Source organism: Cheilinus undulatus, linkage group 22 (assembly GCF_018320785.1).
Source record: "Cheilinus undulatus linkage group 22, ASM1832078v1, whole genome shotgun sequence".
In the NCBI taxonomy this organism is placed as follows: Eukaryota; Metazoa; Chordata; class Actinopteri; order Labriformes; family Labridae; genus Cheilinus; species Cheilinus undulatus.
In genome coordinates this window covers 21,097,836-21,125,251 of record NC_054886.1, presented here as the reverse complement: position 1 = coordinate 21,125,251, position 27,416 = coordinate 21,097,836, and the positions used below count along the sequence as shown (strand labels likewise).

General features: G+C 39.2%; 1 protein-coding gene across 4 annotated transcripts in view; it reads left to right on the top strand.

Annotated features, from left to right (window-relative positions):
- LOC121504713 (sodium/potassium/calcium exchanger 2-like) overlaps positions 1 to 27,416 on the top strand; it is a 76,843-nt gene that overhangs the window by 36,849 nt on the left and 12,578 nt on the right. For 3 of the 4 annotated variants that reach the window (XM_041779738.1, XM_041779734.1, XM_041779735.1), the window contains 3 exons: positions 2,345 to 2,359; positions 15,237 to 15,335; positions 21,734 to 21,816. In XM_041779738.1, the coding sequence (XP_041635672.1) occupies positions 2,345 to 2,359; positions 15,237 to 15,335; positions 21,734 to 21,816 (197 nt within the window). The remainder of the gene's footprint in view (positions 1 to 2,344; positions 2,360 to 15,236; positions 15,336 to 21,733; positions 21,817 to 27,416) is intronic. The other variant, XM_041779736.1, reaches the window with a different exon arrangement.

Here is a 27,416-nt window from a genome sequence, read left to right as displayed (position 1 = left end):
TGAAGACCTATTAGCTTAGCTAAAGGAAATGTAAAACGGCGGTGTCAGTGCTCGGCGCAGGGGATGAATATGTTAATTCACCAGGGGGAGGTGGGAGTCATCCCATTCTCACATCCCATGAATGGCAGACGGAAAAATATGCACATTAATGGGGAGCCAGTTTGAAGAATTTGTCATTACATCGTCTTTTTCCTAAAAAGATCTTTTAAATTGGGTTTGGAAGTGCTATCTCCAAAAGTAATAAATCCTGATCTGTTTAAAATTTCATGCTGAAGCCAGTTCCTGGTTTTATTACTTCTTTCCCTTCAGGGTCAAGATAAAGACCAAAAGAAAAAAAAACACTTAGGATGAGGTCAAAAAGTCATTTTTAAGCTCAAAACAATGTCCAGACAAAATATGTGATCTCATTAGCAGAGGTCTGTCCAGCAGCGAGGAGGCATGTCAGCTTTCTCCGAAATGACTGTACATTCCTTAAAAGCCAAACCACGGATGAGTCAGCTCAGGGAAGATTAATAAGCTATGCCGAGATGGGCCGTAAAGTGCCCATTAACATGCATCAAGTCACTGTTGAACACTGAATCCAAGGCATCCCATCTGTGAGCGTATTCGTCTTTCTTTTTTGGTGATTAAAATGTAAATGAAAGCCTGCTGGGGGATGGAGGCTGTATGGCCAGGCCAGAGAGGACTGTATACACTCTACCCTGCCAGTCCTGGTGAAACCATTTGTCATGTGGTCTACTTAAGGGTAAATAACACGCACTGATGATGGTAGACTGAAATATTTACTGCTGGTTTGATCAATAGGCTGAAGTGTAAATATGTTTCTCCTGCCAACAGTTTCCTGTTTGTTATCGTGACTAAATCACTATCAATTATACCAACCTTAATGTTAAAATCCCAGTCCAAATGTGTCAATAAATATGTTCATGCTCGGTGGATTTTTGATGATCAAACAGGCAAATCAGGCCTTGTTATGAAGGCGGCAGAACTCCCTGATATTTACAAGATTTGACCGATGAGTCTTTGGCTTGAATGCACTGAATCAGTGTGACATGAAGTGATTATTAAATTAATTACCACAGCGACCATCAGCACGCTTTGGCTTCATCCATGTAGCACATTTGCAGATTGCCACACTCCAGTGAACGTATAACGTTAACATCAGTTTATTTACAATGGGCTCATCACACGCCTCATCCTTTCAGTTTCTTAATAATCTCATTGATCCATTACCATAAGGGCCTCAGCCCTTTTCAGGGATGAGTGACCGTGCTCTATGCACATTTACTGTTATCATTAATGCAAAGCAGCGTTTTGTTGGTGAGCTTGGCGCGTGGAGAGTGACAAACAGGTGCACCCATCAAAGGCGGGAGGCTGTGCTGCTTGTCCTTGTGTGCTCTCAGGCTTTAAGTGTAGCTCAGCTGGGTCGTGGGAGAGCTGGCAGGACTTCATCCATACATTTTTCATGGACGTTTCTTAAAATAACGTCGCTTCCGAGCCTGAAGTCTGAGGTTGTTTTGCTAGTGCTGGGAACGGGTTAGCTTTATAATTTTAGGGTGGGAATGCTTTGAGTTTCGTGTGAGGGTGTGTTTGTCTTTTTTGGGGGTTTTCCTGGCTTTAACACTCTTGACTCATGTTTGCTTCCTTACTTTTACAGTATTCATTGATTATTGTGCCTAATAAGAATGTAATTTCCTGCTGCAGTGCAACAATAAGCAAATAAACACCACATGAAATGCAAAACATGGCAAAGGCAACTGGAAATCTGTGCAAAACTGATGAATTGTATGCAGGAAAAACCTGAATGTTTGAGGATGTTTGAGAGTACCTGTCTCTGTGTGTGGGTCTGTATGCTTGTCTCTCAAAAATTTACTTTTCTGAGATATTAGGATCATTTTCAGATCTTTATTTGAATTACGGAGCAAGCCAGAGCAGATAGCAGTTAGCCTAGCTTAGCATTAAGACTGGAAGCTGGAGGAAACTAGCTCTACTGGACGGTCAAGGCGCCTAAAATCCATAAACTCCTACCTGGCTGCCTGGAGTTTGTATAACATCTGAATCAAAATACAGCGTGATGCTTGAGGTTACAGGTGGATTTTTGGAGCTAAAGACAGAGCCTAGCCTGTGTCTTCCTGCACTCAGTCTTTGTGCTAGGCTAAGCTAAGCTAAGCTAAGCTGTTTAATCCTGGGGCTGGTTTTATATTTATTTATTAATGGGCTACTGATCTCACTATAAAGAAGATTTGTCAATGATTTGTTGTATTCGAGCGCTCTAAATATCACCTGGATTTATCTGTTTTCTGTTTCTGTCTTCCTATTTTTCTTTTTTCTACTGTCCCTTCAGAATTTGCTGACTCTGGTGAGTTACTCCTCTAATTTCTGTATCTCCCCTTTCCCCCCAAAAAAGATCTGTTTGTTCTCATTCCAACAGCGTGGAGGCAACTCTCTTGCCCGACGTGTCCCCTATGTATACATCCCAAGCGCCGCCGTGCTGTATGTCAACTCTGTACTGTCCATCCCTGCAGACTCTCCTCTTCTAATATATCATTCTCTTCTGTGGATGTATTCTTCCTGGAAACCCTCTGTGACCATTTTCTGTATTGTTTTCCCCATTGTCCCTAATCCTCTCTCTCCTCTTAGGAGCTCCTGATAGATCTAGACTCATAGTATTGCTCTCTGTGTTACTGACAGAATCTCAGTAAGGATAATTTGGGTTTTATGTGTCGGTGTATTTTTACCCTGCACACTCTCAGAGATGCATGCCAGGGATGTAGGAAGAAGATGGTGAATCAGATCCACCTTGACCAAGATGTGCTTAGTTCAGGAATTTGTGTAATGGACTGATGGAGTAAAAACATGTCAGCTGTTCTCCACCTCACATGTGTTTGGTCAGGATTTACAGTCAAGAAGAGCTTGTGAGGGCAAGAAATCACCACGGACTAAAAATGACTGAACAGTCATGTGCTTCTATAGAGCTGCTGCACCAACACAGCATAAGCCTGGTGTCAACATCAACAAGTGCACAAGTTTTGGTGCATTTTCATATGTGGTATCAACTTGGATCTAGTCTGTCTAGGTACTGGGAAGTTTGTTTTCCATTACAGCATATATCAGTTAACCTGGAAATCAGTCTTGATTTGGTCAGCACCAATTCAGAGGGAGATGCAGCAGAGAGGAGAGGGAGATACTCAGAGAAAGGAGGAAGATGCAGAAAGAGATGAGAGGGGGATGCAGGAGAGAGAAGAGGGTGATACAGGAGAGAGGAGTGGGAGCAGGAGAGAAAAGAGGGAGATACAGAAACAAAAAAAGAGGGAGGTAGAAAGAGAGGACAGCGATTTAGAAAGAGAAAACTGAGATTTAGAAATAGAGGGAAAAGAGATGCAGAAAAGGAGAAGAGGTTATGTAGGGAGAGAGACAAAGAAGATGCAGAAAGAGAAGATTGAATTGTCAAAAACAGGAGGGCAGTGTGTGAAGAGAGAAAAGGAAGATGTCAAAAGTGTTAGGAAAAAGATAACAGGGAGATTTAGATAAAAACAGAGTAGAGAAGAAATTAGAGGAGGGAGATGCAAAAACAAAGAGGAGGGAAATGTTTAAAAGTAAAGGAGATGTAGACAGAGAGAAGAAGATGTGGAAAGAGAAGAGTGAGATACTGAAAATCCCTCATCAGCAGGTCATTGTAGTGCTTCTTAGTGGATCTGCTGTGAAATCCAACAGAACAATGAAGAACATTGAGACAAAAGTGTACCTGGTTCTCGGCCTGTGGCTTTTTGTCACAGCTGGGAGACAAGTTTTGTGTCAAAGTGACAAGGACAATTAAGACTATCCAGTTTTAACTTTTGTATCTCATAATATTCATGCTTTGTTTTGACTGATTTGCAAACTTGGTTATTGGTGAGAAAAGGCAAAAATGGTATCATATCATCTTAACTATGCAGGCTCTAGATTATGTCCAGGGACAATAGCAGTCCAGTTCTTGTTCTATTGATTGTCTTTTAGTTTAATAATAGACCTTTGCGGCTGCATGTCTTGCTCAGAAACACTGTAACAGTCTGGTACAGTAAGTTCCGGGCAAAAGTGCCCGCATCTCTTTTTCCATCAGTGCTACAAACAATATCACTTAGGAGCAGCATCAAATATTGAAGTACAGAGAGAGACGGGGAAGGAGAAGGGCAGAGTGGCTCTCGCTCTGCAGGCTTAAACAAGCCTCCCAAAACAGAACTCTTGATTCAGGCTGCGTGCTCAAGTCCTTCAGTAAGATTTATCTCCCAGATGTGAGCTCTGGTTTGGTATAGTCTATCCCCGGTAACTGCTGCATTACTGCAGCTATTCCTCCTGGGGTCCACACAATCTGCTGTGCACAACCACAGATGAGCTGACCTTGGTATGACTCATTTTAGCTAGTTACTGTGCTGTGAACAAGTATTTGGCTCCTTCCTGATGTCTTGTTTTTTGCAAATATATCACACTTAAATGTTTTAGATCATCTGATAGATTTTAACATTACATAAAGTATAGAAAATGCAGTTTTTAAATGCTAATCTCATTTATTATGGGGAAGAAGCCACCCAAACCTACCTGGTCCTATGTGAAAAAGTGATTGAATTAACTACATTTTTTGAGTTCAATTTCACTCACCTCATCCAGGCCAGATTACTACCAGACCTGTTTAATCAAGAAATCCCTTAACAGAACCTGTCTGATGAAGTGAAGTAGACTAAAAGACCTCAAAAAAGCAACACATCATGCTATGATCTAAAGAAGTTCAAGAATAGATGATATCTATAAGTCTGGAAAGGCTTTGGGACTCCAGTAAACCACTGTGAGAGCCATTACCCACAAATGGAGAAAACCTGGAACAGTGGCGAACCTTCCTTGGAGTGACTAGCCTACCAAAATCACTCCGAAGAGAATCAACGACTCATCCAGCAGGTCAAGAAAGAACCCAGAACATCTAAAGACCTGCAGGTTTGACTTGACTCAGTTAAGGCCAGCATTCATGACTCAACAATAAGAGAGATTTTGGGCGAAAATGGCGTCCATGCAAACCAGCTTTAGAGGGTATTACTTTTTCATATAGAGCCGGGTAGGTTTGGATGGCTTTTCTCCCTTAATAAAAGAAATCATCATTTAAAACTGCATTTTGTATTTGCTAAGTGTATTTTTGTCAAATATTAAAAGCTGTTTGATGATCTGGAACATTTAAGTGTGACAAATATGCAAAAAAATCCGAAATCAGGAAGGGGATATAAACTTTTCACAGCACTGTGGATGTGTTAAATGTATAAAACCCTGATATTATTAGCTGCATTCCATATGATATACATATTTTCTTCATATTTACACAGCTACTTTGTAAAAATATAGTGCACTGCTATAAATATGAAGGCACAGACCAGCGATCTCATCAAATGCCTTCCTGCAGATCATTATCGCGCTGAGATATACTGGATAGATCACTCACAATGCCAGTGTGGCCTTTGACTGCTTTGATTTTTATTGAGCAGACGTCGCACCAAGGTCCTCCACAGGACAAGGTCATTCGGATAAAACCATGAAACAACATCGTGAGCAGACGGTCTGCTTATTGGGTTGAGACAAAGGAGGATGGGGCCTACTGTGTCACCAGCAGTGAAATTTGTAAAACTATAATTCTGTGAGGTGCAACACAAACAGGATGACATTTTAAAGTAAATACATAAATGAGAAATACAAGAAAACTGAAATCTGAATTCTCTCTGATAATTCTTTCAATATTATTAACAGCAATGCAGTGTTAGAGATTAATCCATCCTCCCAGCAAACATTTCCAGTTACCCCTCCTTCCCCCACCCACCAGCTGTGTGGTGGCCCAGAGCCCAATTGATCTGAAGGTTCAATAATGCACTCAATGTCACTGACCTCCCAATCCTTGTGCACTGGAAATACATTTTCCATTTATGCAGATATAATAGATCGTCTTTCTGCTATAGGGTTTGCTGTATTTTTATGCTCAGTTCTTACAATGTTTCAAGCAATGGATAACCCACAACACAGACATCTAAACAAATGAGACTAGGGGTTTTAGTTTGACCTTCAGCCGATGCCAAGCTACCTTTATTCCAATGCATCCAGTCTTTCTGCCAAGCTAAGCTAAGCTAAGCTAACCTCCAGCTGTAAGACGCAGGGAGATTTATGGGGATGGTATTAATCTTCTGTGGTAAATTTGATATACTTTTGATATTTTTACAAGAAAGCAACTAGGTGCATTAGTCGAATTTTTCCTAAATGTGTGCTTTGCCGACTGAAACAGCCTCAACACTTAGCTCCCGCTTTATTCAGTAAATAACCGTACCTTCAGTGTGTTATGTAACTGACAAGAAAACCAGCACCTATCAAGCCATCATGCTCCCAACCACACACATCACACCCCCCTCCTCCCCGGCCCTTTGAGCTCACCCTGTGCCGGATGGGTGAAAGAATCAATGTTAAAAGCCTTTTTGCTTCAGCACAGACTGTGAGTTTCCCCGACACTCCAACCCCCAGTAGACAGAGAGGGCATGCACACGCACACTTGCAAACAGCTCACCAGAGGTTTAGAGGTCACACCACAAGGACAAGAGAGCCCTTGGTAAACAACAACAAGCCAGGCTCTCTCCCCCTTGGTCACAGAGGGCAAAAAGACAGAGGACTGTGTGGGCAGTGATTGTGCACAGGGGTTAATTGCCCTCAGAACAACCTCCGTAAGAGGCCGGTCTCACAGCGATCGTGCAATTCAAACCCAAATCGCCTAATCATATGGGATTTAGGCACTTGTCTGGGAGTGGAGCAGATGAGTGAAAAAATACTGCAGTGGGATGTGTTTTCATCTCATTAGATTGTGTTTTCATGGCGTCCAAGTCTCGCATTTGGCACGAGGTTCGCACCGTAATCCTCTCACATGTGAGTGGAGTGGTCGCCCACTGTTGGTTGACGGGTAGAGTTTCACATGAGTGCAAGTGCGCGTGACTACTGGCTTTATGTACAGTACACCTGCCACATATCCAGCTACAGATTTAGGCCCCTAAATGGAGTTTGTGGGTTTGTTTGGCCAAATGATAATAATCTACAAACCCAGTTCCAAAAATGTTGGGGCACTGTTTAAATGTAAATAGAAACAGAATGCAATGATTATCAAATCTCATAAACCCATATTTTTTTCACAAGAGAACATAAACAGCATATCAGAAGACGTCTTTCTGTTTCCTTAAAAATATTGCCTCATGGTGAATATGATGGCAGCAACACATCTCAGAAAAGTAGGGACAGGGCCATGGTTACCAATGTCTTTTAACAGTCTGTAAACGTGTGGGAAGTGAGGACAGTTGATGGAGTTTTGGGAGAGGAATGTTGTTCCGTTCTTGTCTGTTATAGGATTCTAGCTGCTCAATAGTCCTGCGTCTCCTTTGCTGGATTTTTGGTATACGATGCAACAAATATTTGTTTGTTTGTTTGTTTGGTGAAAAATCTAGACTTAAACCTGTTTTATGCTTGACGTATCTGCGAGGTCATGAGTGTCCGCAAATCAAATGTGATGTCAAATAATAAGTCCCGTGCGGCCAATTTTTGTCAGGCCATGCACAGCCCAGACGCGGATGCAGCAGATGTCAAAATGGCATTAAGCCCGTTACAGACATGATTCTTCAAGACACTGCCCCCTAGCTTTTGGGAGAATATTAGTTTGCGGCAAAGTGGAAGACTGTTCTACTGTGAATAAATTGTGTTTATGAGATTTTTTACACAGCGCCCCAGCTTTTTTTGGAATTGGGGTTGTATTCTCATAATAAACCTCCGTTTACCTGGAGGTTATATGACCTAAGTTTATACTTTGCCAGTATGCTGGTTCTTGGTTTTTGACCACACATTGTAGATATAGGTGTGTAGATGCATGAACAAAGCAGTAACACAACATTGAATAATCCTAATAATCCACATATACCATTTTATTTGCAGTACTGTTTGATTTTGTGAAAGAAAGTCTAAATCTCTTGGAAAAGATGAAAGCAGTTAAGTAGGTTGGTCTTTGCTTGTACAAGTAATTCATGAATGTGGCTTAAGAAGTCAAACAGAGAGTTATCTAATGTTGCAGATTCTGTGTGGAAGTCTTGAGGTCACGCTGCATATGCTGAAAGCCTGTCAGTTCACTCTGCTGCAACTGATTTATTCATTAAATTACGGCAAAATAAATCTCTACAAGGACAGTAGTGTACTTAGTTGTTTTTTCAGCATTTTTGTCACCATGACAATGTGTAACATTAGACTGAGAATGCTTTAGGGCAGAGGCATCAAACTAAGTCACAGTAGTGGCCTTATTCTGGATTTAGGTCTAACCTGAGAGCCTAACAGGGTCAACAGTTAGCCAAAAACTGTCAACCTCATTTTCACCAGTCACCAGTCATCCTTGTGAAATTAAAAAAAAGAAAAATAACTTTAAAGGCTCAAAAGTGAGATACAAAGTCCAACTTAGGAGTACAAAAGGTCAAAACACAATGTTAAAATGGAAAAATATTTGTTTAAAGGCCTGTATTTAAGGGAGTCAATATAGTGAGTTTATAAGGTCAAAATATGAGATAAAATTCATAATCATTCTTTTAAAAGTGAAAATATGAGGAAAAAATATTAAATTGTTTGTGAGTCTTAAAGGTCACACTATGGGATTAAAATTTCAAAATAATGAGTAAAAAGGTCAAAATATGACTTAAAGACCCTGTAATGTGAAATCCAAAATTTGTGTCTTAACACTCTAGATATGTTGAAAGATGGTTGCTGTAAACATGTGAAAAAATTGAGATCTACATGTGCATGAATTTTGGATTTATACCAGGGGTGTCAAACTCATTTTGGGTCGGGGGCCGTCCAATGAGACGTTCTGTTGGCAGGGCCGGGCTATATGATTTTATGTATATGTATGTATATATATATATAGATAGATATAGATATAGATATAGATATATATATATAACGTTAGGTCAAGGGGCAGGCTAATGGCCCGAGTCCTTTCCTCCATTTTTTTTTATTTGAGAGGAGCTATTTCTCCTGAGTGGGCGTGGCTTCAACTCTTTCAACAGACATGCCCACACCATCTTAGGGACTCATTTTTCATGGCTTTGAAGCTTAATTTTATAAACCTAGAGATGTTTTATTTGACATGGGGGTTCTTAACACAGTGATCTACCACAAACAAACCTAAATACAGATTTATTTTCACTTTACAGGGTCTTTGAATTTTACCACTTTTTTTATTGGCTTTTCATGCCTTTATTTGGTAGCGGACAGAAGATAGATTCGGAAATGGGACAAGAGAGTAGGGAGATAAATGCAGCAAAGGGCCAAAGGCCGGATTTGAACCCGGGCCAATCGTGTACGTGGGTCGCGTCTTAGACCGCTAGGCCATCTGCACACCCAAGTCTAAGAATTTTAAAATTATGAATGTAGAAGGTCAAAATATGAGATAGAAACTCACCCCTAAAATTTACTACATAGGCTACTTTTAACAGCTTTTCCCCCCTCACTCGTTGCACTCAGTCTGTTTTTTATGGTGCGTTTTCTGGATCCAACTGAAAAAGGTGACCTTCCATACTGAGTCTCATGCATCTTTGGTCTATCTATACAAGAGCATTTTGTGTTTTACTAGTATTCTTTAGGATTCAGGTCTTTTCTCAAGGGGATACTGTATTTTGTGATCGTTTTACTTATAGATAAGCATAATGGCCTGCTTCTCTTTCGCTTGATTTAGCTGCAAACATGACTGCATGTGTCAGTGTTTTTTTAGTTTTGCTTGAAAATCTCCAGAATCTGAACAGAAAACTAGAGAAGAAGAAATGTACTAGGAGAATGTTGAGGCTTTTTTGCTGTTAAAGCCCAGAGCAGGAGGACATGTAGTCCGCTGTCTCCTGTTCTGCAGCTTCACGTTCAGCTGTTGCTGCAGGTTTGAATTCCCAACTAATTCATCATGCAGATGTGCTGACCGTCTATTTACTGTAACACCAAGAAGTGCTCCAGTAAGGGAATCAAATTAATTGTTCGAGTTTCATTGTGGACATAAAACGCCGTATCATCAGGCCTTTGTGTGCAGAGGAGAGGAGGACTCATCTTTTTGTTGCATGTTGACCCAGTAAATTCTCTTCTGACTTTCCTGTTCTGTTTGTTTTTGAATAGATTATTTTATACTCTTCTTTTACTTTTTCTAGTGTATTTAAAGCCCATTCCCTTTCCTTTTTTTCTTGCAAACCTCTGACTTGTTCAACTGGCAGTCCTCTTATGGGATTGTTTTAAATCATGATCTAAACCTTTTGTTTTGCACTTATGCAGTGATGACTCGGAGGGACTTTGTTTCTACCTGTCACTTCTTGTGCCTGTGTGATGTAGAAGCAGCGGACCTGTGTTGTTCTGTCATGTTCACTCTTTTCCTTTTCTCTGTGTGTTCGTTGCCTTACCCTTGTCTTTTGCTGTGATGTTGTAGAGCTTGGGACTTATGGGAAACTAAAATATTATCACTCAATGACTGAGGAAGGTAAGCCTGAAAGTTTTCACTTGATACGCTTGTGTCATCCCTCTTGGTTTTTTCTCCATCTTAATCATGAAGCAGCTCCCCTGAACCCCATTGTTTGTATGCTTGGAGTATTATTTTGCACTATTTTGATCTTTTAAGTTTGACAACCTCTCTGAGATTTCACTGACATAAGTGCAAATCATTGTAGCCATGCCATTTTTCAGAATTTTCTTTTTAATTATCTTTATTTTGGATTTTCTTTTGTGTTTGCCCAGAGAATATGTACATACATATTGTGTGTTACTGTGTGTAGTGTTTTTATGGATTTTATTTATTGATGAGATATTTCTAAGAAAACTTGAAAATTTCAGCATGTTTGGTTTTGTGATACAGCCACTGCCTCTTCTTGGGATTCTTTGTCAGATTTAATGAGATTTTTTAAATGTTTAGGCAGGTAAAATTACACAGAAACGCACAGAGAACCATCCCATGCCTCACACTCAGAAAACACAAGGCACAAGGACTTCCTTTTTTCCTTTTTCTTTTCTTTTATTCTACGGCCCCGTTACCCATCCGCATCGCTGAGAAACACATCATTCATGCCTCAGCCCTCACTCAGAGGTTCCACTTGCACCAGCAGCAGGTGCACAAATGTAAGACGTACGTTGCTGAATTTGGCAAACTGGGGTGACTCATCCACCCAGTGGTTGCATAACAGGCAGAGCTGACGGGGAAAATGAGCGGCTGTGTAACGACAGCAAAGGAAGGGCTGCTTTTTCTTAAAGACTGCGATTTCCTCATCTTTATGCAAATTTGCTGGTTATAAAAATGCAAACACCTCAAATAGAGCTCCAGGAAATATATTTTCACCAATGGAAATACTGAAAGACGTCCACTTTTTCAGGAAACACTTCATTTTACTTTGGTTTAATGGGCAAAGCCTTTGTTACGCTACAACAATGTCTGATTAGTCACAGTGATTCATGATGTGAAATTTCGAATTATAGTCTTTGAAAAAGACTCACTCTTTCCACAATTTGGTCAATAACTGTTTTGAAATTTCTACATTAATTTTAAGGGATATTTTGGTGTTTTTAAAAGTTAGGTTGCACAAGGTACCTGACAATAGCAGTGGCATTAGCCTCCAGTTATTTCAGTGAGTGATCCCCTTTATACAGGAAAGCTAGGCTGGACAACATAGCAGATGGGTACACTTTCTCAGCCTAATTTAACAAGTTTAAGGTAAAGATGTGTCTAAAAAAACACTCCTTACTGGATTGTAAACTATATCGAAACATTTTTAAGCAAATAAGAATCCTATCTTTGAATACTCAAATGTCTTAAACTGATATCAGTGTAAATAATTATTTAGACCAGCATATGCCATGAAAACCTTAACATTTTCTAGGGTCCACTAATAATTTTCATACAACCATAACATGAACCTCAGATTGTTTACCTTCAGATTTTTATTTCATAAAAAGAAATGAACATCCAGAAACATACAAATGTGACTGCTTAGTTTCTAGGGAGAGTAATACTACTTGGAAAGTTTTTGCATAGTCCCAAAGTACAAAAAACAAGCACCCACCATTTGTTTTGTTTTAAACGGCAAAATCCCATATATTTTCTTGTGTAAAAAACATCTCTTTAAGTGTACTTTATGACTCTGCAAACTCTTTCCTTGTAAAATAATGTCTTTGAAGGAAGGTCGTGATAATTTCATCAAGTAGGATCTGATAGGTGAAATCCGCAGCCTTGTCTTTGAACAGGATATTTTTGGAAATTTGCTTTCCAAATTCTTCACAAATTCCCTAAAATTTTAAAGAAATTACCTAAAGTTTCTGCGAAAATTCTTCAATGCATTTTTAAAGTATCCCATAAAAAGTACCCATTTTTTCAGTCACCTGATGTATGAGTGAAACTTTTAATAAAGCCTTAACGTTTTAATAAAAATAAACCCTCAAATTTCTAATTTCTTTCAAGCAAATTCCCAAAACTTCAAAGAAAATTTGCTCTAAAATTTATCTATATATATATATATATATATATATATATATATATATATACACATAGAGAGAGAGAGAGAGAGAGAGAGAGAGATAAATTTTAGGATTCATTTTTGGGCTTTTCGTGCCTTCATTTGATAGAGGAGGACAGTGAATAGAGCCAGCAACAGGATATAGTGTGGAGAGACATGTAAAGGGCCATGGGCCGGATTTGAACCCGGGCCGCACCATAGACCACTAGGCCATCTCCGCTCTAAAATATCTTTGATAATTTTCTGAAAAATGTACAAATACATCTGCTATATTCCATGTACATGACAGAAACATACAAAGACATTTTCCTGAAGTTTCCATCAAATTCTTAATAATTTCTAAAAATTCCCCAAACTCCATTTTCTTTTAAAATGCCCAAATATTTCTTCATTTCCCAAAACATCTAAATGAATATCTAAAATTTCCAAATTCCACACAATTTTCACCAAAACTTCCAATAAAAATCTCAAAATATAAAGAGCATGTCTCTTACATGTCCATGGAAACACTAGTACATTTTCAAGCACTCCCCAAATTCTCAGAAAATTTCAAATTCAATGGATATTCTGGACATTTATGTAAATAAATCAGCAGAAATTAAAACTATGTTGTAGGACAGGCAAAATGTAATGTCCTCATATATTCATGCAGGGTCTTTGGAGGAGGAGAGTCACAGTTCAGCAAAATAAAACATTAAAAATTGGAATGCAAGCTAAATTCTCTGTCTGAGAATTTCTGAGGTTTTTTTTACCATTCTGAAATAAATAATCATTTTTTATGATCAATTTTAACATTGCAGATAAGACTAGTTTATTACTTCAAGTAAACAAATGGAGGAGAGAGATTTTTTAAAACCAACTCTACGATAAAAAAGCATTCCAGTGTTTCTATTTACCAGACAATTCAGCAGCCAGCCTGAAAACACTTGAGCACTTTTCTTTGCCTCTTCTCTGCTTTAGTGGCACCTGCTCTGCTGTTTTGAAGGATTTTGTGAAAATATTTTCACAACTAGTGCAGAAAAGCTTCGTCAGAGTGATTATCACTTTAAAAATTATTTTGTAGCAAAAAGCCAAACTCTGTTCATTTGAATCCACACAGAGACAGGATTTCAAATCATCCACATTTTATTAACAAACACATGCAGGTCACTCAGGATCAAGGTAATAATGGCCGCCTAAGGTGAGTGATGTCAAGGCAGTGGAATCAGTGTGGCTGTCTTTTGAGAAACGTCCAGTTCTTGTGCGTGAGTATGTGCTTGTGTGCATGTGTGTATCTTGAAGAGAAAGAGAGGCGGGAAAGAGGAGGGGCGGCGGCGTGATGTGCCCAAAAAAAAAAAAAAAAAGACAAAGTGAGAGGATGAGAGTGTTCACCAAAGACAGATGAGCGAGGAAAACAGGAGCGAGGGAGAAAAACGACGTGTGAGATAGAGGAGACGGGAGGAAGGCTGGCGGTGACTTGGGGCGGTTAATGATTTCGCCGGAAGGTCGCAGACAGTTTTGACATGGTTGGGTGGAGTACGTATCGACGCGTCACTGTGTCAAGCACTGACGAATCAGCTGTGCATGCTCAAAATGAAAACAAAAAAAAAAATCTTTCCCATTGATCGCAGTGGGCTGGTTGGGAGAAGGCAGGACACGCATGCAAAACCTGACACGCACATGAAGTCAGTGAAATTAAATATGGATGCATCACAGGGCCAAGGTTAATAACGATACACAGGAGCTTTCACCAGAAGGTGTTCCCACCATTAAATACCCCAAGCCTGCTCAGCCAGCAAATATTACATGGGAAAATAAAACCTTCACTACAGGATTTTAGTTTATTTATAGTCCTATCCTTCTCCGTCTGAGTCCTGCATTGTTATTTGTGTGTGTCATTGGGGGATTTTGTATAAAAAATCATTGTTCCCAAAGCCAGCGGTGGTCATTACAACATGAGCAGACAAGGCTTGCGTGCGCCTGTATTTGTAATGTCAAGAGGCTGCTCTGCTTATATAAACCACAAGGTCATGTTGTTCAATTGATGACTGGTTTCAATCTAGTCCCCTGCGTCACAGCAATGCATTTCCAGTAGGTATTGATTTGATAAATGTTATCAGCCAAGAAAAAACACATTCATCACTACTAAATCTATTGATTAGATACTCTAATTAGAATGTCTCCACTTTGTTTTGCAGTCTTTACACACAGCCACTGTACCAACACACTGGAGAACTTCCAAACTAGATTATAACACCAGTTGCTTCCTGTTTTACTACACATTTATTGTTTTTCTACTACAACAATGCTTTTCCCAGCTCAAACTTAAGTTGCTTTCTGTTCCTGGCCTCTGACATCTCTTGTGAGTCTCTGATCTGACACAAGCGACAACAGGAGTGAATCTGACCTCAGATCCCTCCACAAGAGATTCCCCCCGCTGCTGGCTTTGCCTCCACCAAGGACCAGGACATTGCAGGATCATCAGTATATGATATGCTATGTCATATTGACTCTCAGTCTTGTTTGAAATGCAGTTTTGTTTTGGTGGTGTAAAGCCACCACCCTGTGGGCACTGCGCTTTGGGAATGTGACCCATCTGGGGTCAAGGCTACAACGAAGGAGCTCTGGGATGAGTCGAGGAGGCTTTGAGGATTCAGCGGGAGGAGGCTGTCTGTTCTGCGTTTAATGTGCATGGCGATTGTTTTGCAGGTAAATTCCGAGAGAAGGCGTCCATCCTTCATAAGATCGCCAAAAAGAAATGCCAAGTGGAGGACAGCGAGAAGGCTAATGGAGTGGCAAGCCGCTCAGGTAAAAATAGTAGATTATACAGAATAGCTACACATAATACTTGTGTATATTTGCCTGTATCCTCGTATACAAATTGGCAACAAACACTAGAAAAAGTTTTGCTTCAAACTAAGCAATTTAGCATCCAAAACAAAGGCTTTTTGCCACTGACACAACTCCACATGGGTGCACTGTGATAGACAGTCCATACTAACTTTCCAATGTGGCTCTACTTTGATAAAAATACAGCTTTTCGGTATGGCAAATGTATTTGATAATGTTGCATATTGAATCTTAAATATTAAGGCTGGAGATATAGTCATGAGCAGTCTTATAAAATATAGGCTACTTATATGCAACGTATAAATCAAGTAGAAGTACAGTTATTCTGGTTAAAATTACTTAAATCTTATATACCTATATACATAAATACTATAAATCTACCCATGTAAAGTAAACAATGTATAATTTAAAGTTTACTTTAAGTACTGAGTAGTTGTACAGTAAAATCTGATCTTTCTCTGTTGGCAAGAACAACAAGATATCTCCAACCAGGTTGTTCAGGAAATGTCACATCTATAAAAAAGTAAAATAAACAGCAAAATTGGCCGTGGTAAATAAACAATTGCATTTAACACTTTAAAAGTGTCTGTTTGGCCCTACTACATTAGTTTCCTACACTTTTGAAAACGATATTTCTCATTAGGACAGATCTGCAGTAACTCTTGAAAATCTGCGGCAAGGTTGGTCTCCTCTGGCAAGACAAAGTAGAGAGTCAACCTCATAGCAAGGCAGTGCATTCTGATGAGGGATAGTCACCATGCGTACCTTAGGATCACCTAAAGTCACAGGTGATGTCTCTAACTCAGTGGATAACTTCACTCATGGTGCAAATGTGTCTTGCATCAGAAAAACAACAACAATCCACCAGAAACATGACTAAAAGACTCCCAGCAGTCATCAGCTGTTTTGTGTTGTGATGTGGAGTCATTCTTTCGTTATGTGCTACTATGTGGCAAGTAAAAGTACAGTTACTCTGGTGAAAGCTTAAGTAGAAGTAAAAGTACTGGTTTCAAAATTTACTCAAGAACTACTACTCAACTAAAAAATGCAAGTAAATGTAAATAGTTACTTTCCACTCCTAGTTACTAGAAGGCACAGTAGAGCAACCTGCCTTATGTGTTGGATGTAAACTACAAAAATGGAGACACTTGAGGAGGTTACTTTAACGTTAATTCTGAAAGCAGAACTAGCATAATATTGACATAGATAATCAATAGTGAGACCAGATCACCCCAGACTGATGACTGGTAGTCAGGACATACAGTCTGCACTTTGTTTTTACACCATTTTCCTGTTTGCACAGATGTAATACTCCTAATGTGTTCGTGAAATTAGTAAAACACAGATTTTATTTTACACAGATCCTTTTAGGTTGAGATGATCATTCAAACAAGTTAGTTGGCTGGTGAGACATGCATGTTGTGCAGCATATGTGAAGAACTGGAGGACTTTTTATATCAGTTTGTCTTTAATATTTTCAGGCATTATTGTCTCTGCTACTGTGTTGACTGTTACCTCCTCCACCTTTATACTGCCTCTACCAGTCATGTACATACTGCATCTTGCGCCTTTATTTTTAGAGAACTTGCACAGTGGTTCCCCCGATGCAGGGGTCGAGTGGCAGCCATGATGCATCCACACAATTCACAACAAGTATATCTCAAGCCTAAGGCAGCACATGTCAATCTGAAGACAGTGCAATACAGTGTTAGATTTCTGGTGTGACTGAAATATTTGTACCAAATTCTGCTGAGCATTTTGCCCTTGTTTCTCCTCAGATGGACTTTTTTTCTATAATGTGGTTTGAATGTTTCATGTCAAGAGTTTTCTTTGAAGCAAATACACCAAAAGCAGCTCAAAATGCCATTATGTCACTACTGTTAAACTATTACTGTATACAGCCCTTTAATATTGTGATTCTACAACAGTGCTGATAAAAGCTCAACCATCACTTCACCTTGAACGTAATACATTTCTCACAAATGTAAGAGCAGTTGCCTACTATTCATAACTAACATTTGCAAGTATTTATTATGTTTGTGGGAAGGTAAAAATCACTCTCTCCAAATGTAATGTTAACATGAACAAAGGAAGTTGGGGTCATTGTTTGTTGTAGCCTTTTTTCAACTACCATTGGGTTCAAGTCAGTTTAAGCTCAAGTCAGCTCAAAGGATTTAGACATTTTGGATGTTTTATCTTTTTCGCCATTAAACAGGAAGTTTTTTGAATGAAAAAAGAGAGGATTTAAATCATTTCTGGAAAATTCTGCAAAATCTAAGGGGTTCTTCTTGAATTTAGCCCTCAGAGGGAGTTCATGTGATCCAAATACAAGTAATTTTACAGTTCATAGAGCATTAATAAAATAACAAAACTCACAGGACAAGGTTGTAGTGTCCCACCCTATAAAAGCAAGTTACTATCTTAAACATAAAGGGTACAAACCTCCAGAGACTAAAAACAAATTCTGAGTTTCCCTGGCTGGCTGGGTGAACAGTGTTTCTGTTTGTAACTTAAGATTTCCTCAGAGCCCTGTTTTGACACATTTGAACCCCCTCTGCTAAGCTGTTTTTAATATGTCGACTAAAACTAGGACTAAAAATGTTCGTCGACAGCCTTTTTTTTCCATGACAAAAACTAGACTGAGACAAGCCAAAGATAGATCTTTGATGACTACAACTAACAAAATGTAAGTTTTCATCAAGATGACTAAAACTAGACTTTAATGTAATTTAGTTTTTGTTAGACATTAAAAATTAATGATAACAACTACAATGACCACAAACATTTAGTTTCCCCGTTCACATTGCATTTGTGGGAAATAATCTTTAAAAAGCTGAAGGTATTTACCTTCCCACAAATGCCCTAGATCCCTGCTAGTTATTGCATTTGCAGCAGGCAACTGCACTTACATTTGTTTATGTTTGTGGGATTATTATATTAAAAGCTGCAGATTTGTATTACCTTTGCAGGTGTTACATAGTCCCAGTGTTATTTTATGTTGTGAAGCACAAGAACCTCGATGTGATGCTGAAAAAACAAGGTGCCATTTCACATCTGCTACTACCGCCTATAAAGGCTCAGAGACAGGAACGAATAAGGTTCACCAGTACATCTTTGTGATACTGCAGACAAGGCACATCAGGGGTGTTAGATATCCCACCTGGAATCCACAATGAGAAAAAGGCTTAGGAGATGTTTTTTATGACCAATCTTGAAGTTGACAATAAATAAATTAACATTTGTGTAAAGGGCAATTTAACATTTTCTTATAATTATTCACAAATAAAACTTCATATTTAGGTTAAAAAAAATTCAAACTCTGGAGATAAATTAGTTAATTTCTTATTTTCTTTGGCATGGCTGATAAAGCAGATAAGAGAGAGAAACCATCCTGGCTGTTAACAGTTTTGATAAGACCGATGGTGTGTAATCTTGGGATTTGACTACTGTAGTTTAAAAGTAAGAACCAAAAGTGATAAGTGGAGGCAGAATCAGAAGGAATAAAATTCAGTTAGGATTTTCTAAGCTTTCAAAAAGAAAGCCAGTAATTGTTTTTGAAAATATATCCTTAAACTTTTTGGTTGAAAACCTGCAATGATCAGCATTTTTTTTAAAAACTGAATAAAAATGGATTATCTGTCTTGTTGGGCTTTATGTTGGTCTTTATATTGCCCTCTGAAATTGTCAATGAGCATCACAATCCGATGTTAAACAAGCATGACATTATCAAGATCTGCCAAATTGATTGCAAGTGTTGTCTTCAAGCAGTATTTAAATCAATCACAGTCACTGCCAAGTGTAATTTATGTGTGTTTTTCACTTCAAAGAGCACCGGACCAAAGGATAAACAGGAGGCCAGAGGAAACGCTTTCATGGCCTCCATGTAGTCTGAGCTGCAGAATCAAAGAGAGGCAGAGATGTTCATCAACGGGGCAAAATTATGCTAACAGTGCCACATTAACATATTAGCTTCTTCATCAAAATGCACAACTGGTAGCCAGCGCAGCACACTTTTCCTGTCATGCCTCAGATATCTTAAATTTAGTGTCAAATATTTACTGCCTCTAAAATGAAGTAAAGGTGATTCTCTCTGTGATATCACAGCATCCATTCAGGAGTGAGGTCATGTGTTGGCTGATGATGGTATCAGGTCAGATTATCTATCTGAAGATCCTTCTAATTGCCACAACCACACTTGGATTAAAGCAATTTCCACGGCAATTATGGTTTTATCATCTGATTACATGGCTTTCGGCTCTTTGGATTTTAATAAGGGCTGCTTAGTAAGTCTGGCCTCAGATGGAATTCAGTCATGGCAGCCGACTGGAAATGATGAGGCAGACGGATGATATCAGCAGTCCCCAACATAGATGTGCTTTTTTAATCACTTAAAAACACTTCAATCCATAGTGAAACTTGATCATATTCAGTTTTAAGATTAATCTGGAGCCTGTTTTCCTTATAATCTCTTGAAAATTTCAAGACTTAATGCCCTGGATATCTTTCTGAATTGCTCTTTCTGTCACATTGGCTGAATTTCCCTGTCAGACGGGAGGAACAGTGTCCCAAGAGGCAGGACATGACATAAAAAGAACACAGCAGGAGTCACATTATAAATAAAGAACGTATGCATGCTGGCAGATGAAGCAATAGTCTAAAGCTGTGATGAAAGTGGATAACATGCAACTAGAAAGCTTCTTGAAATTAGTTATAAATCATTCAATCAAGCTTTGTATAGTGCCATTTCAGAATAGCAGGAAAAGGAGAGGGACAAGAGAAACAACAAAACACAAAAATGAAAGACAAATTTATGGTTGTTGTGGCCATAAACCTGTCACCCATTTTGTAGGGAATTGCAATAACTTTATTGAAGATGGTAGCAATTTGTGGCAAATTACCAGTAACAGATTTAATTGATGACAAACAGACATGGTAGAAAACAGAACTATATGTATTAATTTGGTTTTTCATTAAGGACACTGGACACAAGTAGGGTTAAAAGGTTGAGAACCACTGTTCTAGGGTACAAATTAAGGATGTTCCCAGGCTAAGTATGCCTTTAAACTGTGTTTAAACTAGTCTAAAGTGGAGAAAATGCTCTAAAAATAATCAAATTCATTACAGGGTCATTGTGTCAGTGGGTGTATGATTAGAGGCTGGCCTGCTGAGTAGAGAGTGGCTAAAGTTAGCATCTGGCTCTGTCAGGCTTTATTCCTCTTTGTAAATTACTATTGTGCTTGGGTTGTTTTGTTCTACATGAATATAACCCTCAGCAGCCTACTGACAACTTCATTTCCAGATTCTGTTCAAAGTACTACCATACTGCACAGTTTCTACGACTTATGTTCTCCCAAAGCTGTGGCAGGAAGGCAGCAGCTATTAAGTGAAGCGACAGTGACTACTAGTGGCAGGAGGCTTTATTACAGTTTTGAAATAGCCTCTCAGGCCTGTGTTTATGAAAAATTATGGATGACTGGTTTAACCAACTCTTAAGTCTTGTGCTCGGTAATTTCCTATCCAAATTTGATGGATTAGCTAGCTGACTGTGTCCTACCTTAGAAAAATTTTATAGGCAAGGTCTGATCATGAGGCCTAATGACCTTTACCTTTGACCTTTGACCTCAAAAATCATTAACAGATTTAGTCTTAGTGGACTTCAATGCAAAGTTTGACGAAATTTACTGTAAGCATTCTTGAGATACCACATTCACAAGCAAGGGATGTGTACCATAAACCTCAGTCTTTAGCCTCCAAAATATAATTACTTCATCCTTAATCCAGGATAAGGCTTTGTGCAAAATTTTAAAAAAATCCTTAAGGTATTTTTTGTTTTTTGCGTTCAAAATTGTCATAGCATTTTTGGGATACATTTTTTAAAAGGACAGGCAAATGTATGAGCAAAGGCCCTGAAAACATGAAGCCTTTTCTGTACATTAATGCCCGTTCCAACACTCAAAACTCATTGCCTGTCTCAAATGGTTGGAAGACAGAAATACTGGGATAGCATTCCATTATGGTAGTAAATTGTGGAGAACCATCATGTAAAAATTCCGTATTTTATCTGAAAATAATAAATCCAAAACCTTTAGTTTCTTCTATGTTTAGAGTGTGAATCTACTTGTCACTAAATATTAGCTAAGAAACAATAAACACTGAGTTTAAGTGAATTGTAGAAATAGAGTAATTCTTTATGTTTGTGTAGGTTTTTCTCAAGCTGATTACCTAAAAGTGCAGAGGATTTGTTTCCCAGCATCCTCCATGCCATTACTGTGGACACTCTCGTGTGTATTTGAGGCAAAAAGCACTTTTGGTCTTCTAAAAGCTTTTTTTTTTTTCTCTCATTATTCATCCCACAGATAAGAACCTCCCAAACAGCTCCAGTGTTGAAGTGGAAGTGACGCCACCCATGAATGGAACAGCTGGACAAGAAGGGGAAACGGTAAGAAAGCACATTATAAAGGAGAGGGGAGACTGTTTTGATAACAGCCAACCAGGTTGAGTTATAAAAGGGTAAAAAGACAAAGATATGAAAGTTGGAGAAACATGAATGAATATTTCTGACTGTCATCTGTGTCCATGTTCCACCTTGAGTGTGATTGATGCTAAGGTTGCACTGGTTCTGGCACCGGTCACTGCTGCTGATAATTTCCCAGCATGCATCCCGGTGAGTTCCTCCATCTTCAGCCAGACCTGTCAAAGACCCGCCTCCTCCCACCGAGTTCTGTAATCACACTCCTCACTCACCTGCTGCTGCCCACCGCTGGGGGCTGGAAAGAACACACTGGCACACGTGCCTCTACACACGTACAGTAATGACGCACGGCTCGGCACTGAGTCTCAGAGTTGGCACCTGCAGCAGTTGTGCTGGCATGAGCCATGACACTGGGATGCAGCGACCTGCCAGGCCAGCAGACGGTCCTGAAGCAAGAGGGCAAAAGTCCTTAACTTTTAGGGAAACAAGCCCAGGAGGCGAGCATGAATGCCATCCTTGTGTGGGATCTCAGTGCGCCATCACAAAGAGTAACCTAGAATAAAACCTGCCGTCTTTTTTTCTCCAAGCCATAAGGTCTATTTTTAACTTGATCCTAGGCATGCTATATTTCCTTTAAAGCTCCTGTAAGGAGATTTTAGCTGGTAAAAAATTGATTAAAATGAATACGCATGCCTTTCCAAGAGCAAATGAGATCATCTGCTTAAACAGTAAGTTATTTTCAAAGCATGTTAACACTGAGGCAGAGATAGGTGTCAGGCAAAGCACACTGCACAAACATGTATTGAAAATAAGTGTTGGACAATGGAAAGAAGGCAGGAGTGCTGACAGGGGAACAGCTGTGTGCTTCCATAACTGTGCGTGGAGATACCAGGTGAGATGCAGGCATCATCACAGTGACTCATTGTGATCTCACGTTGAACGTAGGTTGTGAAAAGACCATCAGATTTCATATTTTCAGACACAGGCAGGCTACAAACAACAGGCTTGGTTGGCTTATTTCACAATCTGTAGGTAGATGCTCTTATTACACATATACAGCTGCAAAAATGTCATGATGTGTCATGCTGTGATTATGTGTTGATTTGGCCACCCCCTGTGGACAGATTGGTACACTCTATTTCTTCATTGTTCTCATTCTGTAGATAAAAAAGAGATTTTTTCAAATGAAATATACCATCCTGCTTCTTTTTACTTGGATAAAAGTTGACCATAAAGCATTCAGGTAGGGCACGGAGTCAAGCGCTGCCATAATTGAGATCAGCTGATTTCATGGAAGCCCTCATCAGCTGCTGCCTTGTCTAGCCTGGCTACACTCTGCTGCTCTCTGCAAGCCACTCTTGCAATCCTCCTCCACCCCAACTTCTCCTTTATTATGCTTCTGACTTAATGTGATTTAGTTGTCATTGACGCCTATTCTGCTCTGGGTTTTTTGCTGCTTTTCTCCCTGCCTTTTGCTTTTCTTATCAGCATAGGAAGAGCAGGAATATGTGCTGTTCCTGCTTAATGCTTTCTATGTAGGCTTATGGAAGGGCAGGGGGATCCCAGAACAGCCAGCCTAAGTGCTGATCAATAACTGCTGATAAAGAATTTTTATAGCTGCGATTCATGAGTGTTTCTTGACTAAGTAGTCTTGCCTGAACCCTAGTTACTGTGAAACCTTGCGGGGGAAATGTAAACAGAGGATCTTTAGGTCATTGTGCTGCGAACATCTTGGTCTCAATCCGACACAGGAAGCCAACACCACATGATGATGATAAAAAAAAAAACCTGGCCTTTTTTGGAACAGTTTCAGTGTAAGATAGGTCATTAATTATTTATGAAAAAAAGTTGAAGATGTGAAAGATTAAAAAAGAGAGAGGGAGAGACCCCTGCTAATGTGATCACTAACAGCGCTGTGCTGTCAAGAGACATATAAATGCCTCGCATTGATCATCAGACGTCTTATTGCATCACCGTCCACACTGGATCTGATAAACATGAAAATTTCAAATCCCATTGTAAATAGTCTGGCATCTAGCTTTTTTATTTTGAATGCTGAGGAAAGCAAGGGTGGTGATTTTTTTGCGATGAGCCTTTGACAGCTTTGAACCAAATAGTTCTGCTTCCATGTTGACACAAGTCAGAGCTAAACACTTCAGATACGAGTATTATCAATGCGCCATGTTCTCCACTTTGTAAAACAAGCTAATATTTTCTGTTGGGGGAATAAAGCACAAGAAAATCAAGGAAATATTCCTGTCCAACACTCCTGACACCTTGTCATTTACCTTTTTCCTTGTTCCTCATCCCATAATACAATAGGAATCCATGTAATTAAGCTGAATTGTTGCTGGCGCTTGTGTTACATGTAGTAAGAGTGTCTTTAGTTGTTTAAAGCAGTGGTTCTCAACTGGTGGATTGAAGCCCAAAAGGTTGACAACTATCGCCATCCAGTTTACATCTTCATCTACCAAGTAAGGTACAGTTTAACATTGAAATGCAAGCAAGATTCAGGTTTCCATACCAAACTGCTCTGAAACTGAACTGCTTGGTCGAAACACAACAAGGACTTTCCAAATCACTCCAAGCATGCGGCGTTGTTCTCAGGATTACAGTGTGGTATCAATTTTTTAGACTGTGTCTCTCTGAGAAAGGGATGTCAGAGACGTTGGGATTAAATTAAAACCTTATCACATCCAGTTAAAAACACCTGCCAGTAAATTAAAATGTCTGAACACATAAGTCCTCTACTGTTAGGTATGGTAGCGTTTCAATCTGTGGTCGCTGAAGACCAGTGACCAGCTTCTGTCAGACACACCACAAACAAGATAAACAACTAAAACAACCTGTCCTTTAGAAAATATGGCAACAAATAATTACCAATAAAACCAGTGCCTGTATATGCTGCTCTGTGTGTTTTCTTTATTGTCATTATTTAAGAAAAAGATAGAGCCTATTTTTTTATCCTCAAAGTACATGCTTTGCTTCTCATGAAACTCTTGTCCAGTTTAGGGCTTAAGTAGAATAAATACTGGCCTTGGACAGCACCAACATTTTGTATTTCCACTACAAAAATGGCAGAATTAGTATGGAGTTTGTAAAATTCTTTACAATTTAAATAAAATTGGATCACTGCCCTTGCTAGCAAAGGTCTTAGATGCACAGTTTACCGATTTGCCCTCAATCCAAACAATAAGACATGATAATGAGTAGAGACAATGGCTTCAGGCCTCTACAATGGTGCGATCTCGACCATGGGGAGGTCAGTGATGTACTAATACTTGTTTGCTTTTTTTTCTTTTATTGTGGTGTGCTATCTTTTATTTTATCCCCCTATCTAATCTTTATCCCCCTCCCCCTATTTCCAACTCTTACCTTTAGGATTCTGTTGCCTAACCCTAACCTTTGTGGTTTTCCTTTGTTTGTGGTGTGTTATTTTGATCTTTTTCCCCCTACATCTTACCCAAACACTAACCTTTAGGGCAGTGATCATCAACTGGAGGCTCAGGGGCCACATCAGGCCCCCCATATCTTCTTAACCCTCCCCCCAGAATGTTATCAAATTCAAATGTCAAACTGTTCATCCATTTTTTAGAAATGCACCTGTCAGCCATTATTAGCAAATAACAGCATGTTAAACACATATTTATCAATCCATTCTTTCTTGATAGAAACTGCTCTTTTCTGTGGAAACAGGCATTTGAGTAGTGCAATTTTCCTGTTTGGGGTTTTTTTACTTGCAACTACACAGCGTAATAGCATCAAACCCAGTGATAGACAACACAACAACAACAGAAATATTCAAATTAAATATCCCTTGTGGCTGGCTGCGATATAGAGACTAATGTTACTGTTAATGTTCTCAAAATTTACATGCATTTGAAAAAATATAATAATATTTGAACAAAAATATCTTAACTAGACCATTTTTTTTTACATTTCTTTAGTTTATTTGAGAGCCGCCCCCCCCCCCCCGCCCGAAGTGCCTGATTAGGAAAAAAACTGTTGTTTAACCCTAGCCCTCTTTGCGTTTTCCTTAGTTTTTGTTGTGTCAAATTAAAACGCATCCCTCTCAGTAAATTCTTTTTCATAAAATCCTGCAGTTGTGAGAAATAGCCACTTATCATAACCTCTGATAGTGAGCCGAAAATGTACGGCATTCAGTATGTCATTCTGGTTCCACCTTAGTACTGTCCATCAGTTTCTGCCCCACAGACGAGGTCGCCTGGTTTCAGCTGTTTTCAACAGTTTAGACCAAAACGCCGCACCATAAAGGTCTAGCCAGATAGCCATAGCCAGATCACCTAAAGACAATCTGCTGAATTCTGTTAAATAAAACTCTGGTCAAGTTTCATGGATGAATTTTAAATAATGAGGGAGAAAAGCAGTTAAAAGTGGCCTTCCATGTTTGTTCTAGGAGCTACTTGCAAAACATTGTGGGATCACTTACAGCATTAACTTGGAAGGCAACTTTTAACTGCTTTTCTCTCTCATTATGAGAAATATTTTTCTATGAATAAACAAACATTTCATGTTTTCATGGCGGCTCAGTCATGATAGAATTTCTCTGGCTTTAAAAACCATTGGAAATAGTCAAAGCAATGAAGTACTTGACTAAAAGAGATATATAACATAGGATTATGTGTTTTTTTTTTTATTTTAACATAAGTCATAACTATATAGGCATATTAATCAAGCACAACCCTCCTTTTATACAAAGCCCTGTCTGTAAAAGCACAGCTCCGCTGTTCTAAAGCGTAGGAACAAAGTACCTCTAAAAAAGTCAGATTGCTGTGCACCTAAAGAATAAACACTGCAGCACTTTGACATTCAGCGCTGCTCCTAGGTAAGATACAGTGCTCTATAAATACAGACTGGTGTGAGAGCATACAGGGGGCTCTTAGAATAGACTGCACAAGAAAAGACGAGCCCTGCCTCCCAACATGACCGTGTGTCTATTGATCTTTTCTACTGCACCATCTTGTTTTCAGATTGATCTCTCACTCTGAGGGTTAATAATAGTCTTTGGAGATAAAACTGTCTCTCCTGAAGCTGAAAATAATTGTCTCTAAAAACTGAAGGCATTAGAGCCTTCTTTAGACCATTTTTAGACTTGCCTTAGAACTTAACTTTTCTAAGGTGAAGGCCTGATGAGGGTAATATAGAAACCTTTTTCCAGGTGGTGATTCACTGAATTTGGAAGAGGTGGACGCTTATCGCCATGCCAAAGTCTCATATGTGTCTATTTGTGGAGATCTGTCCTGCAGTGCACCTGTCTGCGTCAGCCAGGAAGTAGCTGGAAACCGCTCACACCTTCATATGTTGCCCGGGGCCTCGTCATTCAAATGTTTCCTTCCCTCCTCGACCTCTTGGCAACAAACATTGGGGAATAAGGTGATAGCTAAGGTCAAATTAAAAACTGCAGCAGACTTTTAGCACAATTTCCGGGCTCTGTTTCCCGCTGTTAAAACCAGTGAGATCAGACAGAAACATTCTTATATTGTAATATCCCTTAAAACTGCAGAAAATAAAGGGTTTTATCATTATCTTAAAAGCAAAGCATTTAC